At 41.1% G+C, this 26,943-nt stretch overlaps 1 protein-coding gene across 2 annotated transcripts; it reads left to right on the forward strand.

The window, feature by feature from the left end:
* Nucleotides 1-1,031: 1,031 nt before the first annotated feature.
* On the forward strand, nucleotides 1,032-20,557 carry gpatch1 (G patch domain containing 1). 2 transcript variants are annotated; one of them, XM_030048185.1, is made up of 20 exons: nucleotides 1,032-1,200; nucleotides 3,647-3,781; nucleotides 6,034-6,119; nucleotides 7,813-7,973; nucleotides 8,380-8,477; nucleotides 8,862-8,920; nucleotides 9,786-10,028; nucleotides 10,245-10,392; nucleotides 12,689-12,768; nucleotides 12,901-13,108; nucleotides 13,601-13,888; nucleotides 14,877-15,055; nucleotides 15,688-15,815; nucleotides 16,446-16,534; nucleotides 17,667-17,869; nucleotides 18,678-18,939; nucleotides 19,168-19,278; nucleotides 19,822-19,922; nucleotides 20,008-20,147; nucleotides 20,374-20,557. In XM_030048185.1, exons 1-20 carry the CDS (start codon nucleotides 1,131-1,133, stop codon nucleotides 20,405-20,407), a joined length of 2,823 nt encoding a protein of 940 aa, XP_029904045.1. In that variant the 5' UTR covers nucleotides 1,032-1,130; the 3' UTR covers nucleotides 20,408-20,557. The 2 variants fall into 2 exon arrangements, with proteins under 2 accessions (XP_029904045.1, XP_029904044.1); XM_030048184.1 differs by having other exon boundaries at nucleotides 1,034-1,200; nucleotides 19,165-19,278.
* Nucleotides 20,558-26,943: the final 6,386 nt, after the last annotated feature.

Consider the following 26,943-nt stretch of genomic DNA (forward strand, 5'->3'; position numbering starts at 1 on the left):
AATGAATCAAGTTGAACTGAATTGAATTGAACTGCATTGAACTGAAGTGAACTGCATTCAGTTGAGCTGAAAGAGACAAAGAGACAAGGGTGGTGGGCAGAGGCGAAAATCCCATTTCATTATGGGGGGGGGGGGGGGGGGGGGGGGGCAATAAACAGCAAAATTTCAGAGAGTAATTCCCGGAGGGGACATGAAAAATTGCTGTCTGGCACTGTACCTACTGTAGTTTTTTCTGAACTTTTATTGCTGACATGGGATTGAAACAGTGTCAGTGCTTCACTCGTGCTCTTGAGACGTTGCTATGGCTTAAGTTGTCCACCAGATGTCACCGTCACTGAAGCCTTGAAGCTTTGAATCTTGTTCAGCACAATTGTTAGGAAAGCCTCAGTGCTTCATGAGGCTTCACCTGCCCAACACTACTTAAAAAAAAAAAAAAAAAAAAAAAAAAAAAAAAAAATTATCAATCTAGAGACAAATTCAAAATATCAGTAAAATATGAACTATTTCTGACATTAATATCCTGACAGACTGTTTGAAAGAATAAAAAGCTCAGTATTTGCTCCTCCTGTGGTCTGTCCTCTCTCTCCCTCACTGTCCTGCACTCGCTTCAGCTTGGAAACAGTCATTAGCTATTAGCTTAAACAGAGAGCTGAAAGAGGCAGGTTTTGGACCAAGCAGGGAAAAACATCGCTTTTCATATTACAGCCTTGTGCTTGGTGAACAAGTGGTGTGATAAATGACTTACTGTCATTGTTGTCCATCTTGAGAGCGTTGAAGCTGCTTATCGTTTTGTTTCATGCACAGGTGTTCACTGATACACCTCCCAAACCTACTTCGGCATTTTACGTTGCATCACTCGAATGCGCTTCGGGAAGCCTCGATAATAATGACGTAGGAATCCTCCGCAGGCTACACCGTCCCAATTCACTAAACTTTTAGTTCAGGTAAACTTGATATCGGCACCTACGTCGGACGCCTCCTACGTGGGCACCGTGGGCTGCGAGTAGTCATCTAGCCCTTCGATTGAGACAGACCCACTTTGATTTGAAACAGAGCCACTGGCTGTCGCCACTAGTATCGCCTTTTGAGGGTCTTTTTGGTCCCTCGCGCGTCCCGTAGTTGCAGTAAATATGGCGTCGGATAATGACAGCGATGAGGATTTTGTGACTTATGGCACTCCTTTGGAGCCTCTAGAAGAAGGTAGAAGAGTTTTATAAGCCCACCTGTTGGCAGTGTAACACATTGTTAATATTAATGTATACGAACAAAATAGCTGCGACTTTTCAAGCTGCCCGTTTAAGATGTTTTGCCAGCGAGCATGCTTAAAGCAAGACACTGTTATGCTAACTGTTTGCCTGGCACTTCTGGGTGCCGCTGAAGCTCAGTTTCAATTAAAAAGTGCTGCATGTAATTTGAATTTATGCCGGGTTGAAGAGTGGCTCCTAAACATTTGCGAAATGCCCAAAGTCACGTCCCTTGAGTTAGCGAACATTATGTGTTACTTGTGTCAGTAAACAACGGAGCATTGCTATGCCAATTTTCTGAATGGAGTTTGGCGTACATAGAGAAATGCACGTGCCGGGGCTATCATTTGTCATGTTTAAAATCCCCCAAATTCAACTGTCCAACCCAGTGACATAGTTAGTATGTGGAATTGCATCGGAATGTGATAGTCCATGACCCTGTTGTCATTGGTAACAGCGTAATCAAGTAGGTTGACTCTTTCAAGTATCTAGGAATCCACCTGGATAACTTACTTAAATGTGCAGGTAGATGTACTGTGTGCGAAATTGGCTCAAAGATTGCACTTTCTCCGCAGATTAAGATTGTTTGGTGTGAGTACTGAAATCTTGACCACTTTTTATAATGCTGCACTGGTTAGTTTAATTCAGGGGTCACCAATCATGTGCCATGGAGGGCCGAGAGGCTGCAGGTTTTCATTCCAACCAAGACCTCCACCAGGTGATTTCACTGATTAAAGGAGGAGCTAATCAGTGAAATCACCTGGTGGAGGTCTTGGTTGGAATGAAAACCTGCAGCCTCTCGGCCCTCCATGGCACATGATTGGTGACCCCTGGTTTAATTGGATATGGGATGGCATCCTGGTTTGGCCCCCTCACTGTCCAGTGCAAAGCTAAGCTTGAAAAGCAGGTGAAAATTGCCCTGAAAGTGATCGGTAAAAAAGATTCAGCGTCCCTTAATCTGATTTTTGAGAACATTGTGGTAAATCAGGCAAAAAAAAATTCTGCAAGACCCTTCTCATATTCTGTATCCAGAATATTAAGTACTTCCTTCAGGGATACATTATAGAGCAAGCAGGTACAAATATAATCGATATAAGCTCTCCTTCCTCCCTACTTCCATAGCACATTTGAACAAACAACGTGCTATACGTTAGGTGTTCTCTCATTCTTCTTTTTGTCCTCTCTGGTGTGCAATTTCGATTGTTTTTATTACTTTTATCTTTTACTCTGTTATGTTTTACCATGTTTCATACTTGTTCTATTGCACTATTTTTATATGTTTTGATGGTTTTATCTTTTTCTGTCTTAGGAGAATGAGCTGCTCTCCTTTCTTGTATCATGTAATTTATTTCGTGCAATACAGTTTCAGCAAGTGCAATATCAGTGTTATGGACTTATGCACTTTATGCACTTTAGTGGGGTGGTGCAATATATGGTACATAGTGTTGAAGTTAGGCGCTGACTCATGTTTATGTCTTGTGTCTTTTTTGTATAATTAAATGTTGCATTGAGAATGATGTACTGTATTTGCAGCTGAGGCATTGGAAGTCCATGACAAATTTCCCTCTGGGGTCAATAAAGTCATTCTGATCCTGATTCTGATTCTGAATCAGTTCTCAAACAGGTCCCTCTGCCAAAGGGTCCTGTGCTGCCCCACTGAGAAATCTCCCTAATGAAGTCAGCGAGGCTTTTAGCAGAAAAAACTGTTGAATTTCATCCAGCCAAACAGGTGACTGCAAGCCTTCACTTGTCTACTTTCACCGCGTTGACACGCGCTTTATCTCCTATGTACAGAAGAACTTTTAAGCTTTGTTAAGGACAGATACATCCCGGTTTTCCATCATAACAAAGTTGAAGATTACAGCCTTGACTTCTTAGTTGGTGCTGGACTTCCGAGCAGTATGCTCACTTCCAAGTCAAATATTGCCAGTGCCAGTTTATGTGTTTTATGAACATGTTTATTCAGTGTAAATGAGTGAATTAGAGAACGTATTTTGCAAAGTGTCGCCATTAACATAGCAGCAAGCTGCTGCGTGGGAGTCCAGCATCAACAAAGACGTTAAGGGTGCCATTTTTAATTGTGATACAGTGGAAAATCAGGGTATACCTCACTAAGTATGTTTATTTGTACATAGAAGATGTAGCAGGTGTCTGCATGGTGAAATTAGCCACGTCAAGGATTACAGGCACCAGTTTGGTTGGGTGAATTTCAGCATAATTTTTCACTACAGGTCTTGCTGAGTTTTGTACTTTAGGGAGAATTGTCTATGGAGCAGCACAGGACCTTTTGGTGGAGTCAACAGCTGCAACAAGCCTACCAAAGCATCCTGTATCAGCCCTAATGGGGAATATGTGTTTTTTTTTGTTTTTTTTTTACTTACCTAACTTGTGTGTTTCCCCAGATGAGCCGCTGAGGAAGCCAGTGCCTCTCCACGAACAGACAGTGAAGGATGAGAAGGGACGCTTCCAGAGGTTCCATGGCGCTTTTACTGGGGGCTTTTCCGCTGGTTACTTCAACACAGTGGGCTCCAAGGAAGGTTGGTTCAGCCTCAAAACACCGAGTTATCTGCCTCACATAATTCTGTTCTAGCCTGTGTAACTGTTGGATTTTGTAGTGAAGGGTTTAGTGGTTGACCAGGACCTGGGTCAGGCCTGATTTGATGCTCATTTTTTGTCATACATTTAACTGCAAAATAATGTTAACCATATGTGTGGTACATAGTGTAAACTTGGGGAAACACTGAACAACTCTCTCCAACTTGTAGTTGGAAGACAGTGTGACTATGTCTATATACCACCAGAAATCAGATTATAGTTATAGTTTGTTGTGTTTCTCTGATTACCCCAAAACAGTTTACATATCCTAAATCAATAATTGGGTTTCCTCCAACCCTTTACATATCCTGGACTGTTCATGACAGAGGTGCTGTAGCCTGTGCTGAGCCACAGGAATGCACCAAACTATCGGCCTCTTGTTGTGGAGACTTCCCTGAGCTTTGCTTATTTTTTGTGGAATGTCAAACAGCTCTGTGAGCATGGATTTTTTTTAGGACCAAGTATTTGGACAATAAAACACTAACAGTAAGTATTGTTATTGTTACAATTAAAACATAATCATATTTCATGATTAATACAACAATAAATGTGACATTATAACATAATTATATAATTATTTGAAGTATACGGAGATAATTATCGTTATTAACTGATGTGGTAAATTTGATTTTAAACATTTCTGGCCATATCACCCAGCCCTACTTTAGCTCAGAATCTTTTGAGCCTTGCCCCGAATATATTTCAGTCTAGACAAATCTGAACATTGCAGAGCAGAACTTTTGTCTGAATGGAGGTAGGACGGTAATAAACCACCTGCCACAAAACAAAATGCAATGACTGAAGTCACTGACTTCAATCCATTTCTGAACTCCTGGCCTAGAGGAACTGAAAAGAAAGGGTGCAGCTGAATTATATCTGTGTGTGTCTTGTGTGTGGTTGTGCTGAGAGAGAGGAGAGAGAGAGAGATGAGGACTGAGGAGACGATGTTTGAGAGAGAGGAGATGAGGACCGAGAGGCGAGAAGGAGAGAGAGAGAGGACCGGAGAGAGAGGACGAGAGAGAAGGGAGAGCGAGAGAGATGAGGGAGAGGAGAGAGAGAGCGGAGAGGAGAGATCGAGACGTGAGAGGAGAGAGAGAGAGAGAGAGAGAGAGAGAGAGAGAGAGAGAGAGAGAGAGAGAAGCGCATATGTTAGCATGGTCTCTGTTCTTATTCCTGTGGTGCCAAGGTTCTCCAACAGTGCTGAGGATGCTGTTTTGTCATTATGTGCAGCCATTACACATGTCTACGCCTATTTATGGTGCTCATCATGTCTATGAGGCCTAACTGATCACACAAGCTTCTAAACCAGTGATTCTCAACTGGTGTTACCACAGGGTCCACATTTGTCCATCCTTATTAAGTCATGTTCCACCCAGAATAACTTTTAATTTTTATTTTTTTCCTCTAGACAGCAGTCAGTGTGTCCTGCACTTTGTTAATCTAGTCATCCGTCACATGGTCAGATTTTAGATGCCATGATTATGCCACAATCTGTAGCCAGATTTCTGCATGAGAAACTCGAACACAATGAACATAATAAACACAAAATGAGCCAAATACAATGCATGTGCAAATAAACACACAATATACAACACTCAGGAGAATAAAAACTTCTGAGAGATGCTTAATTTTATATCAGCGTTACTACAGATACAATGAAATGAAAACCATACCTGCCACACATAGTCCAGCTACAGAGTGGTTCAGAAACACTGTGTGACCCAGTTCTGGCCCTAGCAGATGGACAGAGCTTGGTGAAGTTCCCACCACAAAAGGCCAGTGTTGTTCTGCAGGCTGCAGCACCACGCCTGCCAGTGGTAACAAACCGAATGTAGAGAGAAACCTGATAACTGATCTGCTGTTTGTACGTTGGGGCTCTTGATAATTACACAAAACATATTTTAAATATAAACATTTTTATCATGCCATTTGCAAGAAATCACAAAATAAATTGAAGGCTCATTTTGCATTATTGTTTTTTGATAGAAATGTTTGGTGTAGCTATACTCGGCCAATATAAGGCACTCTGCATTTAATTGGGATGAAGTTGAAGTTTTATAGTGTTGATCTTACCTTCACTTCCCTTTGTTTATGTGGAAGTTTTTTTCCCCGAAGTGTTAGATCCTCTTCACAAGCAAATGAATAATTAAAATTCCAATTTTTAATTGCTGATCCTGTGTTGATGCACTCTCAGGGTGGACCCCATCCAGCTTTGTGTCATCACGGCAACAGAAGGCTGAGAAACAACATGCCAGGCCGGAAGACTTCATGGATGAGGAGGTACAGAAATTCATCAGTAGACATAGATGGATAGATGTTGTTCTCATCATGTCTCATTGCATCATCCATTACCACCCAGAATGTTCCACACACTTTTAAAATATTGCAAAAAAACGTGCAAGTTCTGAAAAGTAATTCACTTTAATTCATTGTTGCCTGTTATGAAAAACATCCTCAACAGACTTGAGAAATGACCAAGAAAGGTTATCAATAACAGTAAACATCCTGCCTTCATTATTTGCCAAATAATCTTTATTTTATCATTACATAATTGCACTAGCATTTGACTCAAAAAGATGTGCCATAATAGCCCCTTTCTAAATATATGCTTTACAAATTTTATTGTCCAACCCTGGGAGCAACTGGCCCTAGAAATTTGAATTTGCGTCCATCTCTTGCATTATAGAAATCTCTGGTCATACAATGAATGTCCGGCACTCAACCAGGTGCAACCTGGTCTTGTTGATATAGTGAAATGTTAAAATGAGGTAGTTATTTAAGTTAATTAATGAATATCAAATCATGGATAAAAATGATCAGAGGTAATGGAAGCTGCTCCAGAACACTAGTAAACAGGCTATAACAGGCTATAAATTAAGCCTGGAATTCTCCATAGAAAGTATTCAGACCTCCTTCACTTTTTTCACATTTGTTATGTTGCAGCCTGATGCTACAATCTTTTAAATTCATTTTTATCTCACTAATCTACAGTCTGTACACTATAACGACAAAGTGAAAACAGAATTTTAGAAATTTATGCAAATTTATTTAAAAGGAAAAACTGAAATTTCACATTGACATAAGTATTCAGACCCTTTGCAAAAACACTTGACATTTAGCTCAGGTGCCTCCCATTTCTCTTGATCATTGCTGAGATGTTTCTTCACCTTGATTAGAGTCCACCTATGATAAATTGAACTGATTAGATATGATTTGGAAAGGCACACACCTCTCTATAGAAGGCCTCACAGCTGACATGCATATCAGAGCAAAAACCAAGCCATGAGGTCAGAGGTACTGCCTGCAGAGCTCAGAGACAGGATTTTGGAACACTACAAAAAAAAAAATCCGCTGCACTGAAGGTTCCATAGGAGCACAGTGGCTTCCATAATTCTCAAATGGAAGAAGTTTGGCACAACCAGGACTCTTTCAAGTCTGGCTGGGCGACCAGCCAGACTGAGCAATCGTGGGAGAAGGGCCTTAGTAAGAAAGGTTACCAAGAACCTGATGGTCACTCTGACTGAGCTCCAGAGATCCTGTGTGGAGATGGGACAAAGTTACAGAAGGACAACCTTCACTGCGGCCCTCCATCGATCTGGGCTTTATGGCAGAGTGGCTAGCCAGAAGCCTCTCCTCAGTGCAAAACATATGAAAGCCCCCTTTGAGTTTGCAAAAAAGCACCTGGAGGACTCTCAGACTGTGAGAAAAGATTCTCTGTTCTGATGAAACCAAGATTGATCTGTTTGGCCTCAGTTCCAAACGTTGTCTGGAGGAAGCCGGGCACCACTCATCACCTGCCCAATACCATCCCAATAGTGAAGCATGGTGGTGGCGGCATCATGCTGTGGGAGTGTTTTTCAGCAGCAGGGAGAACCCCCTGTGTTGAGTCACTCTTTAATGTAATCCACCCAAAAAACTGGAGAGAGAGAACTGATTAGTACTGATTGGGGTGTTAACGGTCTTGTGTTGTCAGGACTTGAGCGAGCATGGCATCGCCCCCCGAGAGATCACCACCAGCAAGGAGTTCTCTTCCAGCAGGAGAGACCTGGCCAGGGAGAAGGCCCAGGCCATCAGCGCCCTGTCTGCACCCATCCCTGGAGATACCCTACTAGAGGAGCTGATTGCACCTGCAAGGTAAATGCTGCTGAATCAGTTATGTGTTTTTGTTTGTTTGTTTGTTTTTGGTAACATTTTTTTGTTGTCATTTTTGGTGTATTGGACAGTTATGGACAAGAAAGACAGTGGAGAGAAGAGGAGTGGAGAATATGTTCCACGGGGAACTTCGTTGAGTAGAAAGGAGCAGGGGCATCATTTTTGGAGATATCAGCCAATAGCTCCTTTACTTTCAGTGAAATCAGCACCATCTCTTAACCATCTTTGCTCTTTCATATTTGTTTGTTTGTATTGTATTTTTTTTTGTTTTTTATATTTATAATTTACAGATGTTTTGGAAATGGTTTGCTAATTTGTTAATTGCCTTGAAAATGAAGATCTTGCAGTGTACTGACTCCACTTCTGCTTTATTTTGTTTGTGTGTTAGGTCATCTATTGGGGTCGAGCTGCTGAGGAGGATGGGATGGAAGGAAGGCCAGGGCGTTGGTCCTCGCGTGAAGAGGAGGACCAACAGGCAGAAAACTGGTACATTTTGCATTGAGTTTCTAAATATTATACAGCTTGTTTTCAACTCTAGTGTTTAAAAGATTAAAAAAAAAAATATTAATACATTTTTTAAAGGAAATTTTCTGGTGTTTTTCTGGTATTTTCTTCTAATTGGATTTTAAATAAATTTAAATATAAGTGTTCTGGTAATATTTTACAAATTTTGCTAATGTTATTGTAATTCTGTGTCGCTGACCCAAAATAAAAGCATAGCGGAGTACTTAATTACAATAAGCAGATTGTATTATTTATTATAATATTAGTATTATAATATTTAATATTTTGTACCATCCCATTCATTTGGGAGCAGTCAAAAATGTTTTTGGAGGTTGTTAAAATTCCTTATTCTCTTCCTCCTGATAGATGGTGGAGCCAGGGTTTATGGCTGTGCACCACGCCCTGCTGGCTCAGAGGACTCAGAGGTATGACAACCATTAAAACCAGTCTCAGGGCCTGATTTACAATCTGTGTGGAATTTTCTAATGCAGCAGATAATTACACAGTCAGGGCTTGGACCACCTCCTCACAGTTTTGTGTGTGGAGCACAAAACTACATGCAGCACTACATGCAGCCCTCAACCAGTTCAGTAAAGGAAAAGACAAACATTGGCACTGAAATTTGATTATGGGTTAATGATTGGTTTATACATTCATTCTCTTGCTGATTGTAATTGTTCTTTGTAGTTCATGTTCTTCTCAAACATAATTTATTTCAGGGGCAATAGCCTCAGTATTTCAACAGAAAGTTTACCAGGTGAGCTACAGACTGGTTGCCTACCCCTGCTTTAGGCCTTTGTGCTTTCAAGTGAAGTCAAGCCACTTCAAGGACTTTCTTGGAACTTGATTCAAACATTACATAAAACAAAAAGGTCGGCCAAATCATATTGCATGTCATTGTATTTGTCACCTCTTCCTTTGAGTGGCCACACTTGAATGAATGTGGGGTACAATGTGGCCCTTAATACCACTCTGAAGCAGTATTGGAGTAAGGGTTCATTAATTGTGGATAAAGTTTGCATTCTGGCATTTTGAGAAATGGGACAGTCTTTCACGTTTACTCGCCAAATGAACGCTCACTCAAGACTGCAAGTGTGGGTTTTATGACTATTTGACTAATAGTCATTCATTAAGGACATTAATCTTTGACCTGCAGCACACATAGGTGTATGAGTCAAAGCTGCCTCAGTTCAGCTCCATCAAGAACATTGTCCCAATATGTTGATGATTCAAATAATGTTTTTGGCAAAATATTGTCAGATTTTAATATTTCCCCTCTCTGCCTGCTAGGACAGTGATGAGGAGTTTGCCCCAGAGAATGTGACCTTTGCCCCCAAGGATGTGACACCCATGGACTTTAGCCCTAAAGTGGGGGTGCAGGGTCTGGGGTATCGTGGTCTGGACCCTGGTCTAGCACTTGTGGGCCGTTCTGCACCCAAACACATCGACCTGTTCAACCTGCAGTCAGACAGAAACAGCCAGCTGTTTGGAGACAAGCAGCAGCACACACACAGAGGAGGGGTGGCTGGACAGGTGTGTGTGTGATGTGTTTTCTCATGTGTGTACACTCATGACTTGATGTGTGTAGTCATTTTTATGTTCCCTTCTTGTATTTGAGAGTTTGTTTGTTAACATGAATGCACTCACAGTGATCCTCCTAAGCTGCTATGTTGCACATACTTGAGTGGTTTTAACTGGAGGAAGCTAGCAGTTCTAATTAAAATTCTGGTGGTGACCTTTGACCCGTAGGCGTTTGGTGTGGGGGCACTGGAAGATGATGATGAGGACATCTATCAGAGAGATGCCTTGTCCAACTATGACACAGTGCTGGGCGGGGAGGAGCCAGGGGATGGCCTATACGGCTGGACTGCACCACAGCAATACACCAAGAAGAAAGGTAGTACTGTTGCACTGTGTTACACAGGGTTTCTTTGGCCCTGGACAATCCCAGAAAATTTATGGATTTGAGAAAAAATGTATGATGTGTTTGTAGAGTGTTCAGTGCAGTTCTGCTGTTTGTAAATTCAGAGTACTGTGTTGTCAGTGCAGACTGGCACTGACGGAGCACACTGGCAACTCCAGCTGAAGGGTGAGGTGTCAGTGTCCAGTGTTTGCCATAATGGCTGATGTAAAATGTGGCGGTTGGGATGGGTGCAGTTAGCTCTAGTTGGAACCTTGTTAGGCCTTTATTGAGGTTAGAAAATTTGAGGGGGACGGGGTTTCAGAAGTTTGGGGTCGGCGTCTGTGTGTGTGTGTGTGTGTGTGTGTGTGTACGTACGCGTGTGCATGCGTGTGCGTATATGTGTGTGGAGGCTAAGCCCCACCCTCTGTGATTGGGTCACTAGTTGGTTAAGTGCTCTTAAGTGTCTCTTCTGAACACAGAGCCTTGCTGTATAATATTTCGTTACATGAGGTCCGCATTACAAAATTACTGATTTTACAACTATTTTATTGCTTGGTGCTGTCAGGTTTTAGTTGATTTGCCGACCAGCTCTCCACCGAGTGACTTTCTGCGTACCGCCTCTTCAGTCATTTGCTCATACCTGCATTTCCCATTGCTCCAATTTGTTGCCTCTTGTTTATGCCTCCTGAGGTTCGACCGAGTGTGAAGCGGGATGAGAATCAGCACCTCTAAATCTGAGGCCATGGTTCTCAGCAGGAAACTGGTTGAATGCCCACTGCAGGTCGGGAATGAGTTCTTGAAGGAGTTTAAGTATCTCGGGGTCTTGCTCACGAGTGAGGGAACATTGGAATGTGAGATTTTCCGGAGAATCGGAGCAGCAGGGGTGGTATTGCGTTCGCTGTACTGCACTGTTGTGACAAAAAGAGAGCTGAGCCAGAAGGCAAAGCTCTCGATCTACCGGTCAATCTTCGTTCCTACCCTATGGTCATGAGCGATGGGTCATGACCAAAAGAACAAGGTCTCGGATACAAGCGGCCAAAATGGGTTTTCTCAGGAGGGTGGCTGGCCTCTCGCTTAGGGATAGGGTGAGAAGTTCAGTCATCCGTGAGAGCCACTGCTCCTTTGCGTGGAAAAGAGCTAGTTGAAGTGGTTCGGGCATCTGGTAAGGATGCCCCCAGGGCGCCTCCCAAGGGAGGTTATCCTGGCACATCCAGCTGGGAGGAGGCCACGGGGCAGGCCTAGGACCAGGTGGAGAGATTATATCTCCACACTGGCCTGGGAGCACCTCGGTATCCCCCAGACAGAGCTGGTTGGTGTTGCTAGGGAAAGGGAAGTTTGGGGTCCCCTGCTGAAACTGCTTCCTCTGCAACCCGATTTCAGATAAGCGGTTGAGGATGAGATGAGATGATGAACTGAACACATTCAGACTACATGATAATGTTCAGTCATCAACAAGTGAAAATCTCTCATTCACTGAGCAGGATTGATTCTGTGAATGATGCTGATTCAAAACAGAGCGACTCAGCTAGTGTAACCTTCAGTTCAGTCAGAGCCATGTTGAAGAGACATGAAAAACCTCCCACTCACACAAACTTGGAAGTTATACAGATATTATCCATTTTGTGAATTATGTGACCTCTTGTACACACATTCGCTGGCAAACAAAAGTTGCCAACCAAAGTCGTGCATCTTACCCTTGAAAACTAAACATAACTGGATGTTTAGGTGTGCTTGCTGTCAACTTCCAAGTATCTCAATGCACTGTGGGGCCACTCAGTTCTTTAGTTTATTCAGAGGAGAGGAGAGAAACTAGTGAGACCATAAATGACAAGAAAATGCAGTCTCACACTCAGCTGAAATAAAACAAGTGCACATAAATTAGACAAATGACATAAAATATTTTGGTTTTTCTGGGGGCAATGGGCTCTGTTCCAAGGTAAGAGTAGGGAAACACTGGTGTTGGTAAGAATCTGATTCCCTCTCAGTGTAGGAAGGGTGGCATCTGATAATTATGGCACACCCTGTAAATCAGCACAGGCTATCTCTTTAACAGCTTGTAGTCCTGACACTGTTAATTATGTTTAGTACAATTAATTTGCTTTATTCTTTTATTATTGTATTATTTGTATTATTTGCTGCTCCAATTGCTCATTTTCCCCTCAAGGAAGGTTCATTTTTCATCTCATCTCACTTGATATTTTCTTTGTTGTAAACTGGTTTTAAATCTCTATGGTAATTGTCTTCATAAAGATCTTGAAAAGTAATTAAGTGATCCTTTTTTCTGGTCCAGACCACAGCAAAGACTCGGTGTACCTGGGCAAAATCCTGGAGGGGTTCACGCTGGCATCTAAATCAGCTGAGGAGAAAACAGTAAGTGGCAAATCTCCCAAGTTCTCAATAATCTATAAGGATTTATAATTCACTCTTATTTCATCGTCCACTCTATTTTAAAACTTGTTTATTCTTAGCTCCTTCTCTCTCCTTTTCTTTCTCTCTCTCTAGATCTTTCCTCCCCCCTCTCTGCCCCGTGACTATCGTCCAGTCCATTATTTCCGCCCAGTGGTTGACGTTTCCAGTGTTAGTCCAGCACTGGCTGATGCTCTGAGGGCCTCCAGGGGCCAGCTGGTCCAGGGTGGGGACCAAAGTGGAGGACGCCACCAGCTGGACTCTAGCCAAAGGAGGGCGCTACTGGGGGAGACAGCACTGCAAGGTATAATAAAGTTAAAGCAAGACAATGTTCGCATGAACATTTGTGATAACAGCAAAAGAACGGCAGCACTATATATATTTCTGTTAGGTGGATGAGTTGAAAGATGCAGTGTTTAAAAATATTGTAACCCAAGCTATTTATTAATAATAATAAATAGCTAATATTTTTGTTAAAAAGTGTGGAACAACTGATGTGAATTTGTATATTTGCACTCGTGCAGCTCCTTAGACTGACGTCTGTATAACTTGCAGTGTCCAGTTCATATGTAAAAGGGGCTTTACATAATTACACTTACTCATACTTTACACATTTACTGACAGGCCAGCCCCGCTCATAACTGCTTGCAGTCCTAGTTTCTCCTCCTCTTCTTCTTCTTCTTCTTCTTCTTCTTCCTTTTCCCCTTCTTCCTCTTCTTCTTCTTCCACTTCTTCTTCTTCCTCTTCTTCTACCTCTTATTCTTCATCACTGTGTCTGAATGTCTCTCCTGCACAGGACACAGTTCAGTCATGGATCTCCTGAGATCAGAGGACAGGGAGAGGCTGGTCAACCTCTGCAAATCATCCAACCTCCCCAGCAGCCCTGTATCAGGTCCCCATACTACTTTGCCGTCCCCAGGAGCATTGGCAAAGAGCTCCTTGTCTTCTAGGTTTCAGCCAAAGGAGGTCCTAGCATCATGGCCGGACATCCAGGGGTCCCAGACCTTCAGACCATTTGAGGAAAACCCCAGCAAGCAGGCTCGTTATGACCTTTACCTCCGCCGATTAAAACAGGGTGACAAAGGTAGGAGGAAGAAGTATGGAGGAAGATTTCTGCGATTATAATGCATGACACAGAATTCATCTGCAGCTTGCACCCTCCCAGCTGTCCTCAGGCAAAGTTAATAGCAGAACCTCGCAATCTTAAGATCTCATCTTGTTTGGGATGATGCTGTCTTGTTAAAGGAGAACATATTTTCATCAAAAAACAATTATTGTGTTATTTTGTTAGATTGTCACCACATGTTCCTTGATAGCTTTCCTGGCAGAGCATGTGCCACGTATCAAGGCTAAGTCCTTGCTACGTCCCCCACAAAGTCCCTCTGTGGCCTGGGTTCAATTCTGAGCCAAGCCCTTTGCTGCATGTAATATCTTCTCTCCCCCCCTGCCTTTCCTTTTCAATAAAGCAGAAATGCCAAAAATAAATAATCATACACAGATAAATAAAAATTACCACTACATGTCTTGAATAAAAAGTAAAATATTAATTTATTGAAAACATACTGTATTTACTAGTTGCTGTGCCAACCATTCATCATCTGTGGTTGTTTGATCACTTCCAATTAAACTTTTTTGCTGTTGTGGAGTAACTGATGTCTTTTTCCAGCACATCATTTTAAGTGCAGACTTCTGAACTACTGTCATTGCAGGCCCTCAAATGCTATTTTTTCAAATGTCTTCAGCAGTATTGTATTTAGTTATGCTTACCCAGCTGCGTTTATATCACACACTGCACTGCAGAGTAGTGGCCAGCGGCTGTTAACAGCAAGTGAATATTTATGACAGTTTGCATAAATGAATCGGAAAAGGGAAAAAAAGGGGAATTATAAATTCTCATTATCAAAGGTTTAGAGAAGACGTTTTACGGTGAAACAATGCATTAAATTCCAGTGAATCCCCATGTGCATAAAACCAGAAATAGACTGAGATTGATTGAACAGGCAAGGTCATACTATGATTTTGGTGTTTAAGCCTGTTTGTTTGTCTCTGTGTTTAACTTTGTATCTCTGTAGATGCACTGGAGGCGAGTCTGGATCCCAATATGACAGAGTGGGAAAAAAGCAGAGAGAGGGAGGAATTTGTCCGAGCCTCCATCCTTTACCGACCCAGCAGCTCCTCCCTGGCCTCCCGCTTCACTAGAGGTAAACATCAAGAGGACGACAACACTGTGGAGGTCAGCCAAGACCAGGAGGTACAACACTACACTTTACATAACACAATAACACATTATAATGCTCCACTATACAATATGTAACATGCAGTGCCATAACAAACCATGGTTAGCAGTTTATTTCAGTAGCATTCAAACCAGTCCAGGGTTTTTTGAAACTGTGGGGGAGGGCTTCAGCGTCATCATTTGAGGAGGGGAGTTACATTTAAAACATCCACGTGTCCGTACAACTTAAAAAAGTTTTTGTTTCTGTGTGTGGAGTGAAGCTGTGGAACAGACTTAGTAGGGGGCTAAAGTAATGTCCAAGCATGATCCAGTTCAAACAGCGGTACACAAACATGGTTTTCATGGGATACAGAGAGGAAGAAGGGCTGTGACAATCACCAGGTGTTCTCACAGATTATTTATTTATGTATTTTTGTGTGTTTTTGTGCTGTTATTTTTTTTCCTAGGTATACCTATATACATCATGTATACACAGGGAATTGCTCTGAAGTGTTGTCAGCGATGTAAGAGGATGTTAGAGATGCTCTAGGTGTCTTAGGAAAGGTTAGAGGAGATGAAATGGGATTGCGGGGGATAAAAGTCGATTTAGGGAGGGAGGAGGCTCTTAGATGAGGTGTCTGCTTGGTCTCATGTTGTTTCCTCCTCAGGCTGACGTGGACGATAAGCAGGCCGCAGTCACCATGAAGATGTTTGGGAAACTAACCCGAGACTCTTTTCAGTGGCATCCTGACAAGCTGCTGTGTAAGAGGTTCAACGTGCCTGACCCGTACCCCGGGTACGACACACACTCACAAACTCTTACACTCACTCGACCTGCCACCTCCCTCTTGGGGACTGTTCTCCAAAATGAATGCACATGGCTCTGGCACAGCAAACAACAGGATTTTAAGCAGTGACTCAAAGCTGAAAACTTGTTTGGAAGGATGCACAAAACACATGTTTGTTTGAGAATTGTTATTGACGCTCTTCTCCTTACCCTTTGCTTGCTAAGTGCTGAAACTTTTTTGTGTCTATATCATTATGCAACAGCTTCACCTACCAGGTGTGTTGCATAGTGATATGGAAACAAAGTAGTTCCACTATTTATGTTCTGGTTGGGTTTGGACAGACCTTTTTGTGCAAATCTCTTGTACCACACACAGTCAATGTAGTTATGCAGTGTATGTAATGGATGTGTGGAAATATGCCAGACTGTTCAAATTTTCATGCAAGCACAAAAATTTGCTGGCAATAGTGGACAGAAAAATAGGCACCACAGCTGTTTTTTGCAGTAGCTACCGTTCTGAAAACATCAGCATATTCATGTATGTATGCATGTATGTATTCATTTATTTATTATTTAAATGAACTGTGCATGTTCATTTTGCTGTTGTTGAAACTTAACGGAATGTAAATGTTCATGCAGGTCAAGTACGGTGGGTCTGCTCAAGGTGAAGAGAGACAAGTTTTCAGTCTTCAACTTCCTTACTGTGGCAGGGAACTTGGAGACTCCAGGTACACCTTTCTGCAGAGCTGCTATCATTCACTTACTGTTTTCAGCAGCCAGGCGGTGCTGTTGCACCAGACACATGATCACATTTCCTCCAAATCTGGTCTGATGGCCAGGTAGGCCAAGGAGGAAATTGCTTTTATAACTTTTCACCCCCCTTGGCCAAAAGAGGTAGAGGCAGTGACACATCACAATCGGGCTCATAACTTCTGAACAGATTCACAGGTCATGAAAACTTTGAACAGGTATGGCATGGGCATCAGAATAGCATTGGTGGAGGACATGTTTACTTAATACCGGTTACTGCTTTGTCAAGTTAATCGGTAAGAGTGACTTAATTCTTTTCATTCTTGAGTTTCATAATTAAAAAAAAAAAAAATACAGCACATTGTAGAATTCCAAAACTTGAAAATTTTTTTGGAATTCTGTGTTCACAAAAAAGAGTCAATCAGAAAATCCAAGCAGGGTATGAGGTTTGGGATCTTGCCCCAGATTTATTTATTTTTTTAATTAAGCCATTTCCTGCAATTTTACTTATATTTTAATACATGTGGAGTTTGTTGTGTACATTGTTTGTGTTTCCAAAATACCGTCATCTTTACATCTTTTTTTTTTTTTTTTACTTGTAATTATATTGTTAGACTGGCAGAGTAAAGTCAATTGGCGACATCATTTGGCAACACTTCACAGTCAGTGTTTAAAATATTCAGAAATGTGCAATAAGCTGCTTTATGGTCTTCAAGCATCAAAAAAGTCCTAGATTACTTGTGTGAACTGAAATGGCCTTGTCTCATTTGTCTCATATTCATAAATCATGTATATTTAGAGAGAGAAAGGACAGGTGTCCATGAGACTGTGTTTAGCTCCCTATGGACCAGCATTAGAGCCACATAAAAAAGAATTCTGAGATTAATCTCAGAATTCAGAGAAAAACATTCAGAATTGTGAGATTAATATCATAATCGTTACATTAAACACAGATATCTGACGCTTTTCCCCAGAATTCTGACCTTGATCTAAGATCATGATTTTTTAAAATGAACTTTACTGGACTTGGGCTACTTTTAAAATTTATTCTGAGTTGTGTGACTTTGCCATATTTTAGCCATTGTCATCTTTCTCTCATCCTTTCCACAGCTGCTCCAAAGCTTGCACAGCCTGGGAGGAGGTCCAGGTGGGATGTTCCAGGCCAGGTGGAAGACAAGAAGGATCCACTGAGTGAGTTCCTCAGTGTGGCTCGAAACCAAGCATCTGGAACCCAGCCGGAACAAGATCCTGCACCCACTGTACCTGCTTCAAGCGCCTCCACCTGTACTCCTACCCCAGACCCCACAACTGAGGTTTGCTTTCTAGAATATGCAGCACATTTACAACATTCAAATCAGTCATTAAAATCAAATCCCTATTTCTTGGTTAGTTAATGCAGAGCTCTATATCAGTGGTCATGTAACAACTTTAAGTAATCCCTCTGAATGAGGTCAAAACAGTCAAAGCTGCCTATGCAGACATGTTTCTGCTCACATAACTCACAGTTATTACTTTTTTAAAGGGTGTACCTTTTTTGTTACATAATAATCTAACTAACTAATCTTTTTGTTTATTTATTTTTTTCCTAGTAATATATGGAGCTGGACACTTTAATGCTGACCAGTCACTACCTTTGAGAGTTCACCTTGTACCATATGACTAAAACAAAGTTCAGATGCAGAAACTGTAGAGAAATTTTGCATAAACATCTGTGGAAAAGTGGAGCAACAAACAGTTTAAAGAATGGATTGGACTGATGCTTCAGGGGAAAATAGTAGGAATAAAGAAGATAGAAGAACTTTGGCTTGATGCTGGAACTAGAGGAAAAGTTATGGCGTGTCCAAAATGAACAGGCTTGTTCGTCAAGCTGTCAGGCATATGCTAACAAATCAAAGTTATTGTGTTCACAGCCAGGATGTGTGGTGGGGGACATGGGGAATGTGGCAGATGCAGCAACAGTAAAGGCAAATGTATAGTATCCCTGTTGCTGTTTTTTTTTCAGGGATATAATGATTTATGATTGAATTCAGCAAATCAGGGCACAATATTTCTGTCTGGAGCTGTAAAGTCTGCATCCGTGATGGTAAAGGATCTGCTGCCCTGCTGCCCCCCCCCCCGCAGGTAAAGTCATCAGAGCAGCCAAGCGCTGACAATAAGAATGAGGGTGATGAAGAGGAGGAGGAGAGCAGGCCCCCCATGGATCTGTTCAAAGCCATTTTCGCCACTTCCTCTGACGAGAAGTCCTCATCATCGCAGGGAGAAAGTGAGGATGAGGAGGATGAAAAAGATGATGAGAAAGGTCAGGCGGAGCCACGGCCGCCAAACCTTTTTGACATCAACCCATCCCACCCAGTGAGCTCCGCTACCTCCAGCCAGCAGACTGGTAACTACAGTTCAGATCTCACATTCACCACTGCACAAAAATCCAAAAGTGAGCTAAATTGTAGAAATTAAAAAAGTAAAGTATTTCATTTTTTGTCCAAAAAGGGTTAATGTGCATTGTCCCTGTTAAATCAAATTGAAATAAACAAGGTGGTAGGAATGTTGAAAAGTAGTAGATTAATGAAGTAGAGTATTAGTCTTACATCATATTTGTCCTCTTTTAAAGTAGTGGTGCCCTCTGCTGAACAGGCTGATCCTGGACCAGCTCTGTGCTCTCAGAACTCAACACAGGAAGAGGAAGAATTTGGTCCCAAGCTGCCACCTCCTTCATGTGCTCTCAGTGAGTGTAGTCTAAATATAAGCCATCCTGTTGGCTTTTTAGCCAGCTATCTATCTATCTATCTATCTATCTATCTATCTATCTATCTATCTATCTATCTATCTATCTATCTATCTATCTATCTATCTATCTATCTATCTATCTATCTATCTATCTGTGTGTGTGTGTGTGTGTGTGTGTGTACCTGAACGTATTTAGTTAAATTTATTTCGTTAAATTATTTCTGTTGTGATTTTATTTATTTTTTAATTGTAATTTTAATTTTAGTGTGACTCTCAGGTGAGGCGGGAGGCTCCGTTGCCGAGGCTCTGCGCCCCACCAATAGAGTGATAGGGGAAACACTGATGCTACTGTGTATGGGATTGTGATAGTTTATTTTATGTTGTGGTTTTAAATGATTGTACTTTTCTCTTATTGACTTTTATCCCCATTATATTAGACTTAGAAGCACTTTCAACTGCATTTAATATGCATAAAAAGTTCTATAAAAATAAAGTTTGACTGATTGATTGATTGATGGATAACTGCTGTTCATCTGTTCAGCCACAGGATGTGCCTCCCCCACCAATGAGGACAAACCCAGGAGGAGGAGCAAGGAGAAGCACAAGGCCAAGAAGCAGCACAAACACAAAAAGGAAAAAAAGGTAGAGGTGAAAAACTTCAAGAAAAAAAACGACTCACTCCTCCAGTCTGCTTCCTCCCCTCTGACTTCCCTCTGTTTTTCTCTAGAAGAAGCACAAGAAGCACAAACACAAAGGGAAGCAGCAGAAGAAGAGTAAGAAGGAGCCATCAAGCAGCAGCTCGGATGACAGCGATGAAGACAGAGACAGCAAGTCTGGACAGGTGTCATCGGAGGAGCTGCTGAAAAGGTCAGAGGTCAACGAGGCTCCATACAGCAGCATGGCAATCACTGTTGAATCAGTATTCAAACTAGAAACTTTTATTTTGCCAAGTGAAACTCCAAATAAGCTTCAATTCAAAGGTTTCATAATACTTGAAAATTATTTTGAACCATAGGTTAAAAAAATTACATTGAGCAACACTGGACTTTATGGAAACATCTCTGACCTCTGACTGTTCTCCCTTTTCTTCCAGACTGAAAGGCATCAGATCGAAGCAGCGCTGGTGAAACAGGACGTGCATCCTCTGTGAGGACGGCCTTTCTCAGTTCCCCTTCCATACAGAAACTGCTTGTTTCATTTTAGATTACAGATTAATAGTTTTGTTTTGTTTTTGTTTTTGTTTTTGTTTTTTTTTTAAATAAAATTTCATCACATGGTGTTGGTGTTATTTGTTATGCCTGATAATTGCAGAGCAGTTGTCAAAAGCAAATTATATCCAAAATGTGTTAAAATTAGGCATTTGTCCTAAAATAACACTACATTTGCAATTCCTTGTGGAAAACTATGCAATTTAAGAGGCACATAGTAACAGGACAGCAAGAAGAATCTACAGGAGCTAAAAACAGATTCTTGTATTTATAAAATAGATGCTAGATGCTAGATAGCTGATATTATGTTGATATTTAACACACACAGCAAACTATATCAAAAGTATGCCATCCAAATTGAGTGACAAATTTAAAATTTAAAATTTAAATGGATACCCAAACCCAAAACATTCTCTAGCCATTCCCTGCAATTTTGGGGACTTTTTGCCTGTGCTCACGTCCCCTCCCACACTGCCTCTTCTCTCCTACCAGGAACTTTAAAGGAGCAAGGAAAGGAAGGGATGGGAGGAAAGGGAGTGAGAGAAGGAAGAATAAACGATGCCAGTAGTTTCCTTATGCTGTCATTCCTGCAGATGAAGCAGATGTGTTACTGACATCAGTCCAGCAGCAGTTACAAAGCTCCACTGACTGGTGCATCAACAGTAAAGGTTATAATGTGCTATAATAAAAGTGATGTTGCACAGCACACTATCCACAGTTTTGTTTTATCAGTATAGTGTGGGTACCATGATGTTGGATATGAGGCTAAATCCATGCCATAATATGATCACTTTATGTTACGGCAGGATTTTTAGAAAAAGTTTGGAACAGAAAAGATACTGAGTATCATTAATTTTTAAATAAGAGTAGGATTTGAATTAATGTTTGTTAATGTTATTAATACAGTGTCTTGTAAATACGTATGTGTTTGGCATTGTAATGATGCAGGATGCTTCAATAAATAAAAATTAAAATTAAGTCAAAATCAATATTTTTAAAGTTAAAATAAAGAACCTGAAGGCCTGTTTTGAATGACAGTGTCAAAATGGGTCACAAAGGAAAGGAGGAGGCATTTAAGGGGAACAGGACACACCCAAACTCAGAGAGGCAGCTTCAGCTCAGTGGGTTAGTCATTATTTGACTGCAATGTGGATTATTTCAATTTCTAACCGTAAACATCTGTCTCCTCGCTTAAATATTTAATGTCTTAGTGTATAACATTGTACCACAGTGGTGGTGTTTTTTTTTTTTTTTTTTTTTTTTTTTTTCTAATTTAGATCTTGTCTTGTGTGTTTTGTAACAGGATAGACCTGTATCTGCCTAACTGAATGATTGCTCTGAGCAGTGTGCAGTGGTGTGTTTGGGGTGTGTCCTTCACGAGTGGTGTGGTGTGTAGTGGTTGGTAATTGGGCTGATGGGTCACAGGTGTGTGAGGTGTGGGACCTCATGCTCTGCAGTGTATTTAGTGGAGACACGAGAGTTGAGTGGCAGGTTTTGCTGGGTTTTCATTTGTGTGCAGGTCCAAGTCACTGGGCAGCTGCTGGCACTGCAGATTCCTGGAGGGCCGTGTGTGCGTGGAGACGGGCGATTGGAGCAGCCGTTGGTGAACCCCCCGAGACTCCAGACAGGAAGCGAGAGCAACCGGCTAAGCAAAGCAGAACCAGCAACCTGGGTGCTCCCGGATGACCACTTGGCTTCGCCACGGCCCGGGCATGAAACCAAGCTGCTCACTACTGACCTTTTTGTCCAGCTAAGACTGTCCACTGCCTCAGCTTGGGCCTCCCTCTTTTTATACATATCTATTGATAGTAATATTAAATAAATCTGAGATTTTAACAGTCTGTCTTTGCCTTCTTTCCACTGGTGGACAAAGCCTCAATGAGGATGTTACATGTTTATTTGATTGCTAAATTTAATTTAAATCCTAAAATGACAAACATCAAAAGGAGCTGATGAGCCAAGTGATTTAATGTGTGTGATTGTGTGAGATTTAGTCAACCTGTAACCTCCATGAAAATCGACCCAGGCCTGGATTAATGTGATACTCAATTATAATCCGGCAGCAGAGAGAACGGAGGTCCTGGGAACAAGATGGACACAAATGTATTTGAATGTAATGTAATTGAATGTTCATATTAAATAGACTCTCCAAAAGAGCGTCAGGACATCTGGAAACAGCAGAGAGGCTGAATAGAAGAGTAATATTTTAGAGTGAGCATTAGCGTTAGGGTGGAAAGCAGTCATTCCATTATGAATATTCAATGAAAGCTTGTATTGAAATGAATTGTGTTATTTGGATTACAAATAATCCAATTTATTTGTCACTGTTGTTCACTACAAGCTGCCCAGTGCAACCAGAGTCCCCTGCTGTCCCAGTTGAGCAGATGGGTTTACTTGCCTGTACGCCATGTACAGTAACACAGCTTTGATTGGATTTTCACAAGCACTGAGGAATGATGCATTTCACTTTTCAAGTTGCATCTTTATGTTAAAGCAGATGCTTCTTATGCACACCTGAATGACCGGTGGTGGGAGTAACCTGCAAAATATAGGATTCAAGTCCCGCACACCATCTGCTACTTGGTCCAGGGGTTTTCAACTGCTGTGACCCAGGGGTCACCATCCTGACTGAAACAGCTTAAGGAAGTTGTTGAGGTGTGCTTTCTTTGTCTTGCAGACAGTCATTGAGATTGTTACCCAGTTGTGGACACTGTATCCAATTGCAGCCAAACAGTCACCCATGCAACTTTAGGTCATTTTCGTAATTTCATTTTCAACTGTCACGATTACAAGTTCAGTAATATTATTATTTGAGATGATAAATGCAAAGTTTTATTAAGACATTGACATTTGGGCACATAAAACATTAACTTATTACCTCAGATAAGAAAATGCTGCCGGCATCTAGGCGGAAATCCCGGGGGGGCCCCCCCGGGATAACACCTGGTTAACACTAATAAATTATTTTGAATAATACAGTAATATTCAATGAAAGCACAATGCAAGCGGTGCTAATTATAAATGTAAAATAGTGTGTTTTTAAGTGTTAAAAAGTTATGACAGTGAGGCAGTGAGGGAGAGAGGACAGACCACAGGAGGAGCAAATACTGAGCTTTTTATTCTTTCAAAAAGTCTATCAGGATATTAAGGTCAGAAATAGTTCATATTTTACTGGTATTTTCAGTTTGATTTTGTCTCTAGATAAATATTTATTTTATTTTTATTTTTTGCATTTTAAGTTGCATTATTTTGTGGCATAGTTTCATTTTCTTATTTGATCTAAAAGGGACAGTGTACAGCTCAAACATATACTGTATGTCACTATTTAATGCCATATCTTGCTTTGTTTTTTATTGACACTACAATAAATATGTTTTTTGAAGAATAGTTTAATGTAGTTGGATTATTCAAGGTATTTCCTGTAGTTTTAGAGCTTATTTTGAGTTTCTAGATCTTGTAAAGCTACTTTGATGGACTGTAGTGGAAATAGAACAGTGAGCAAAGAAATGTGGTTAGAGAATTATTGCTTTTAATAGCATTATTTAAAACATATGAATATGCTGAGGGCTCAATACTGTACGGCAAATTTTTAAAAGGAGTGTAAGAGAGAAAGAGGGAGGTACAGTCATGCCAGACAGCAGCTTTTTCATGACCCCCCCAGGAATTACTCTCTGAAATTTTGCTGTTTCTTGTCCCACACTTCCTTAAGCAGTCGTTGACATTGTGAAGTTACAGAAAGGGTTCATCTCAGCCCAAACCCAAACCCAAACAAAATGTCCAGTATTGGATACAGTGGTTGGATGAGGTTTGAGGAGACTGGAAGAAAAATAGCAGTAAGTTGAGGTAAAAGCAGGTCACATTTAAAAACACAGATGACTTGGCAAAACCATGACAGCTTTGAATGAAAATAGCAACAGATCATATGAATAAGACCAAATGTCATGAAACTGTGTTATTTGAGGCTTCGCCATCCGGAATAGGATGCATGTTACAATTCTTTTATTCTTGCCTCAATCATGAGCAAATCTCACATCCCCAGCTCGTCCAAAACACCACTGCTAGAAATGCCAAGAGGTGTCAAGAAATGGGAGCATATCTGCCCTGTCCTTTGCCTGCTTGCACTGGCTCCTGGTGTGATCTTTGCGCGGCGCCCACACGGAGGGAGAGTAGCTACATTCCTGAATTTCTTCTGTTTGTAGACCGTTTGTCTTACTGTGGACTGATTGACCGCCCAGGTCTTGAGAAAGGCGCTTGTAGTCTTTGTGCTTCTTTAAAAAGCTTCTTTGAAGGTCCTGTGAGAGTTGCTGTGTTATACACATATATACACACTGATTTAAAGGGTGCCAACACCAGTGTCACTGTACTCTATTTTTTCCCTCCAATTGTTTTTTTAAATTGTTTTTTTCTTTTCTTTTTTTTTTGAAAATTGTTGTTTTATCATTTGCTTCTCTGTATTACATATGAGTTGTCTATAGACCAAAGATGTTTCGCTAGATTCATTTTTTTCAGGAGATATTTTACATAATGTACTTAAATTTCATGGGTGCCAATAATGGTGACCAGGACTGCGTATACCTGTGCCCCCCTCTATATATTTATTTTTCACCCTCACCTTTCACAAGCATTTATCTCTTGCTGCAGATAATTCAAATAATTCTAACAAGATATCTATTGATGACTGAACACAGAGATGTATTGAGAAAGCACAGGGATATTGCCATGGCAATATGGCACCATATTGCCATCATCATACGTTTTTTGTGGCTGCATTACAACAAGCCAGCCATAAGTTTTTGTTTTACAGTTAAGTTTAGACATGTATCATCATGTAGGAGCATATAGCTGGAGAACAATTTAGAGGCGTTTTCATTGCTTTCAAAAGGAAATGAGAAATGTCCTCACCGGAGGACAACTGTATTTTAACACATTCATTCAACATGGAAAATGCTCTTTGCTCTGAGGTCTGAAAAATCAGCAAGGCAGAATAAAAAGTGGTGTGCTGCTCAGAAGTATACATGGAGTTCTCTTTTTTCAATATTTAGGTTTTGTCTTCCTCCTTTTTCACCTGCTGAGAAGAAAATGAAGGTGTGCCGATACCTTGACGCACCAATAAACTGAAGGAAACCTCAAAGCTCTGAGCGAGAGCAATGGAACGTCTCAACGTCTCTTATCAGGAGGCTGATAAAAAGTTAATAAGACTGGCTTTAAATTCACTCTGGGTATCTGGTCTGGTCAAACCTGGCTTATGTAGAACTGCCAGCCTTGTGTGTGGGAAAAAATCCTCATCCGCTTGACTTCCTCTGTTAGATCTCAGTGTCCTCAGTTCGCTAGAGTTATTTTGTGATGAACTGTTGTGACTTACCTTCTGTTGTACCCATTTTCCCTCAAACCACCTCACCTACATGTACTTCAGTTAGTGATTTTCTGTTTCTTTTTGCCTTTCAACAACCTCCACAAAGTGTGAGCAAAAGCCGGAGGGTGAGTTTTTTCCATCTCAGAAAATGTGAGTTATCCCTTTTTCAGTAATGACATGTATCCTCATTCCCCTTATCCACAGTGACTTACGAATGCAACAGTAGAAGTATAGCTGCTGCACAGCAATGGTCAGGGCCAGGCAACTTTGAGCAACAAGTGGAGAATTGGAAGATGAAAAGAAAGGTGGCATTTTAATGTGCATTTTGTATCAGTTGAGGCTTGAACTCACAGTTTCTGGCAGGAAGGACTACGCTTTATCTCACTGAGCTAATTGACAACTGTCACTTCATGTGAGGCTTCACAAATTGACTAAGCCAGTCACTTTCGAAAGACAGATTTCAAACCACTGTAGAAAAAAAAATCAGTCATCAAGACAAAAATCTGACAATGATTTTCTGGCATGGGACTGGACCTTTCTGTAAAGTTTGGTGAATTTTCGCACGTGGGAATGTTGTACAAGCTGAGGCTTGAACTCACAATCTTCGACACCGAGGCCTGGCCTCTACCTCACTGAGCTAAAACTTGACATGCAGCTTCACAAACTGACTGAGCCAATCACTGACATGCAGGACAGCAGCCAGCCATGCATGGAAAGGCAGATTTTAAACAGCTGTCAAAAATTCAGTTATTACAGTTTTTTTTTGATTGCTTGAACTCATTTTACAAATGCTTTGCTCACTGTGCCAAAACTCTAAACACAACGCAAATAAGACACAACACCTGGAAATAAACCATTCACATTTATGGCAAACTGAAACACTGTCATCAAAACTTCAAAATCCTTTGTCAAAATGCAACTCTGATGACAAAAGGATACACATTTCTATAATATGAACACACTTTCACAGCAGCAAGCAACACAATAACATACTTAACACAAAACACTGCATTTTTTACTGCTTTTCATTTACTTCTTCAAAAAGAATTGTGCAAAGCTCAAAATAGAAATTAAGCACATTTTTCACAGTAACAACTGTTTG

This window comes from Myripristis murdjan, chromosome 3 (genome assembly GCF_902150065.1).
Source record: "Myripristis murdjan chromosome 3, fMyrMur1.1, whole genome shotgun sequence".
NCBI classification, from domain to species: Eukaryota; Metazoa; Chordata; class Actinopteri; order Holocentriformes; family Holocentridae; genus Myripristis; species Myripristis murdjan.

Excerpts from the sequence above, each read along its gene's own strand:
- gpatch1 (XM_030048184.1), top strand. The coding sequence starts at position 1,131 with ATGGCGTCGGATAATGACAGCGATGAGGATTTTGTGACTTATGGCACT. Across the intron at positions 6,120-7,812 it reads AAGACTTCATGGATGAGGAG|GACTTGAGCGAGCATGGCAT; the intron begins GTACAGAAATTC and ends TTGTGTTGTCAG. Across the intron at positions 10,029-10,244 it reads GAGGAGGGGTGGCTGGACAG|GCGTTTGGTGTGGGGGCACT; the intron begins GTGTGTGTGTGA and ends TTTGACCCGTAG.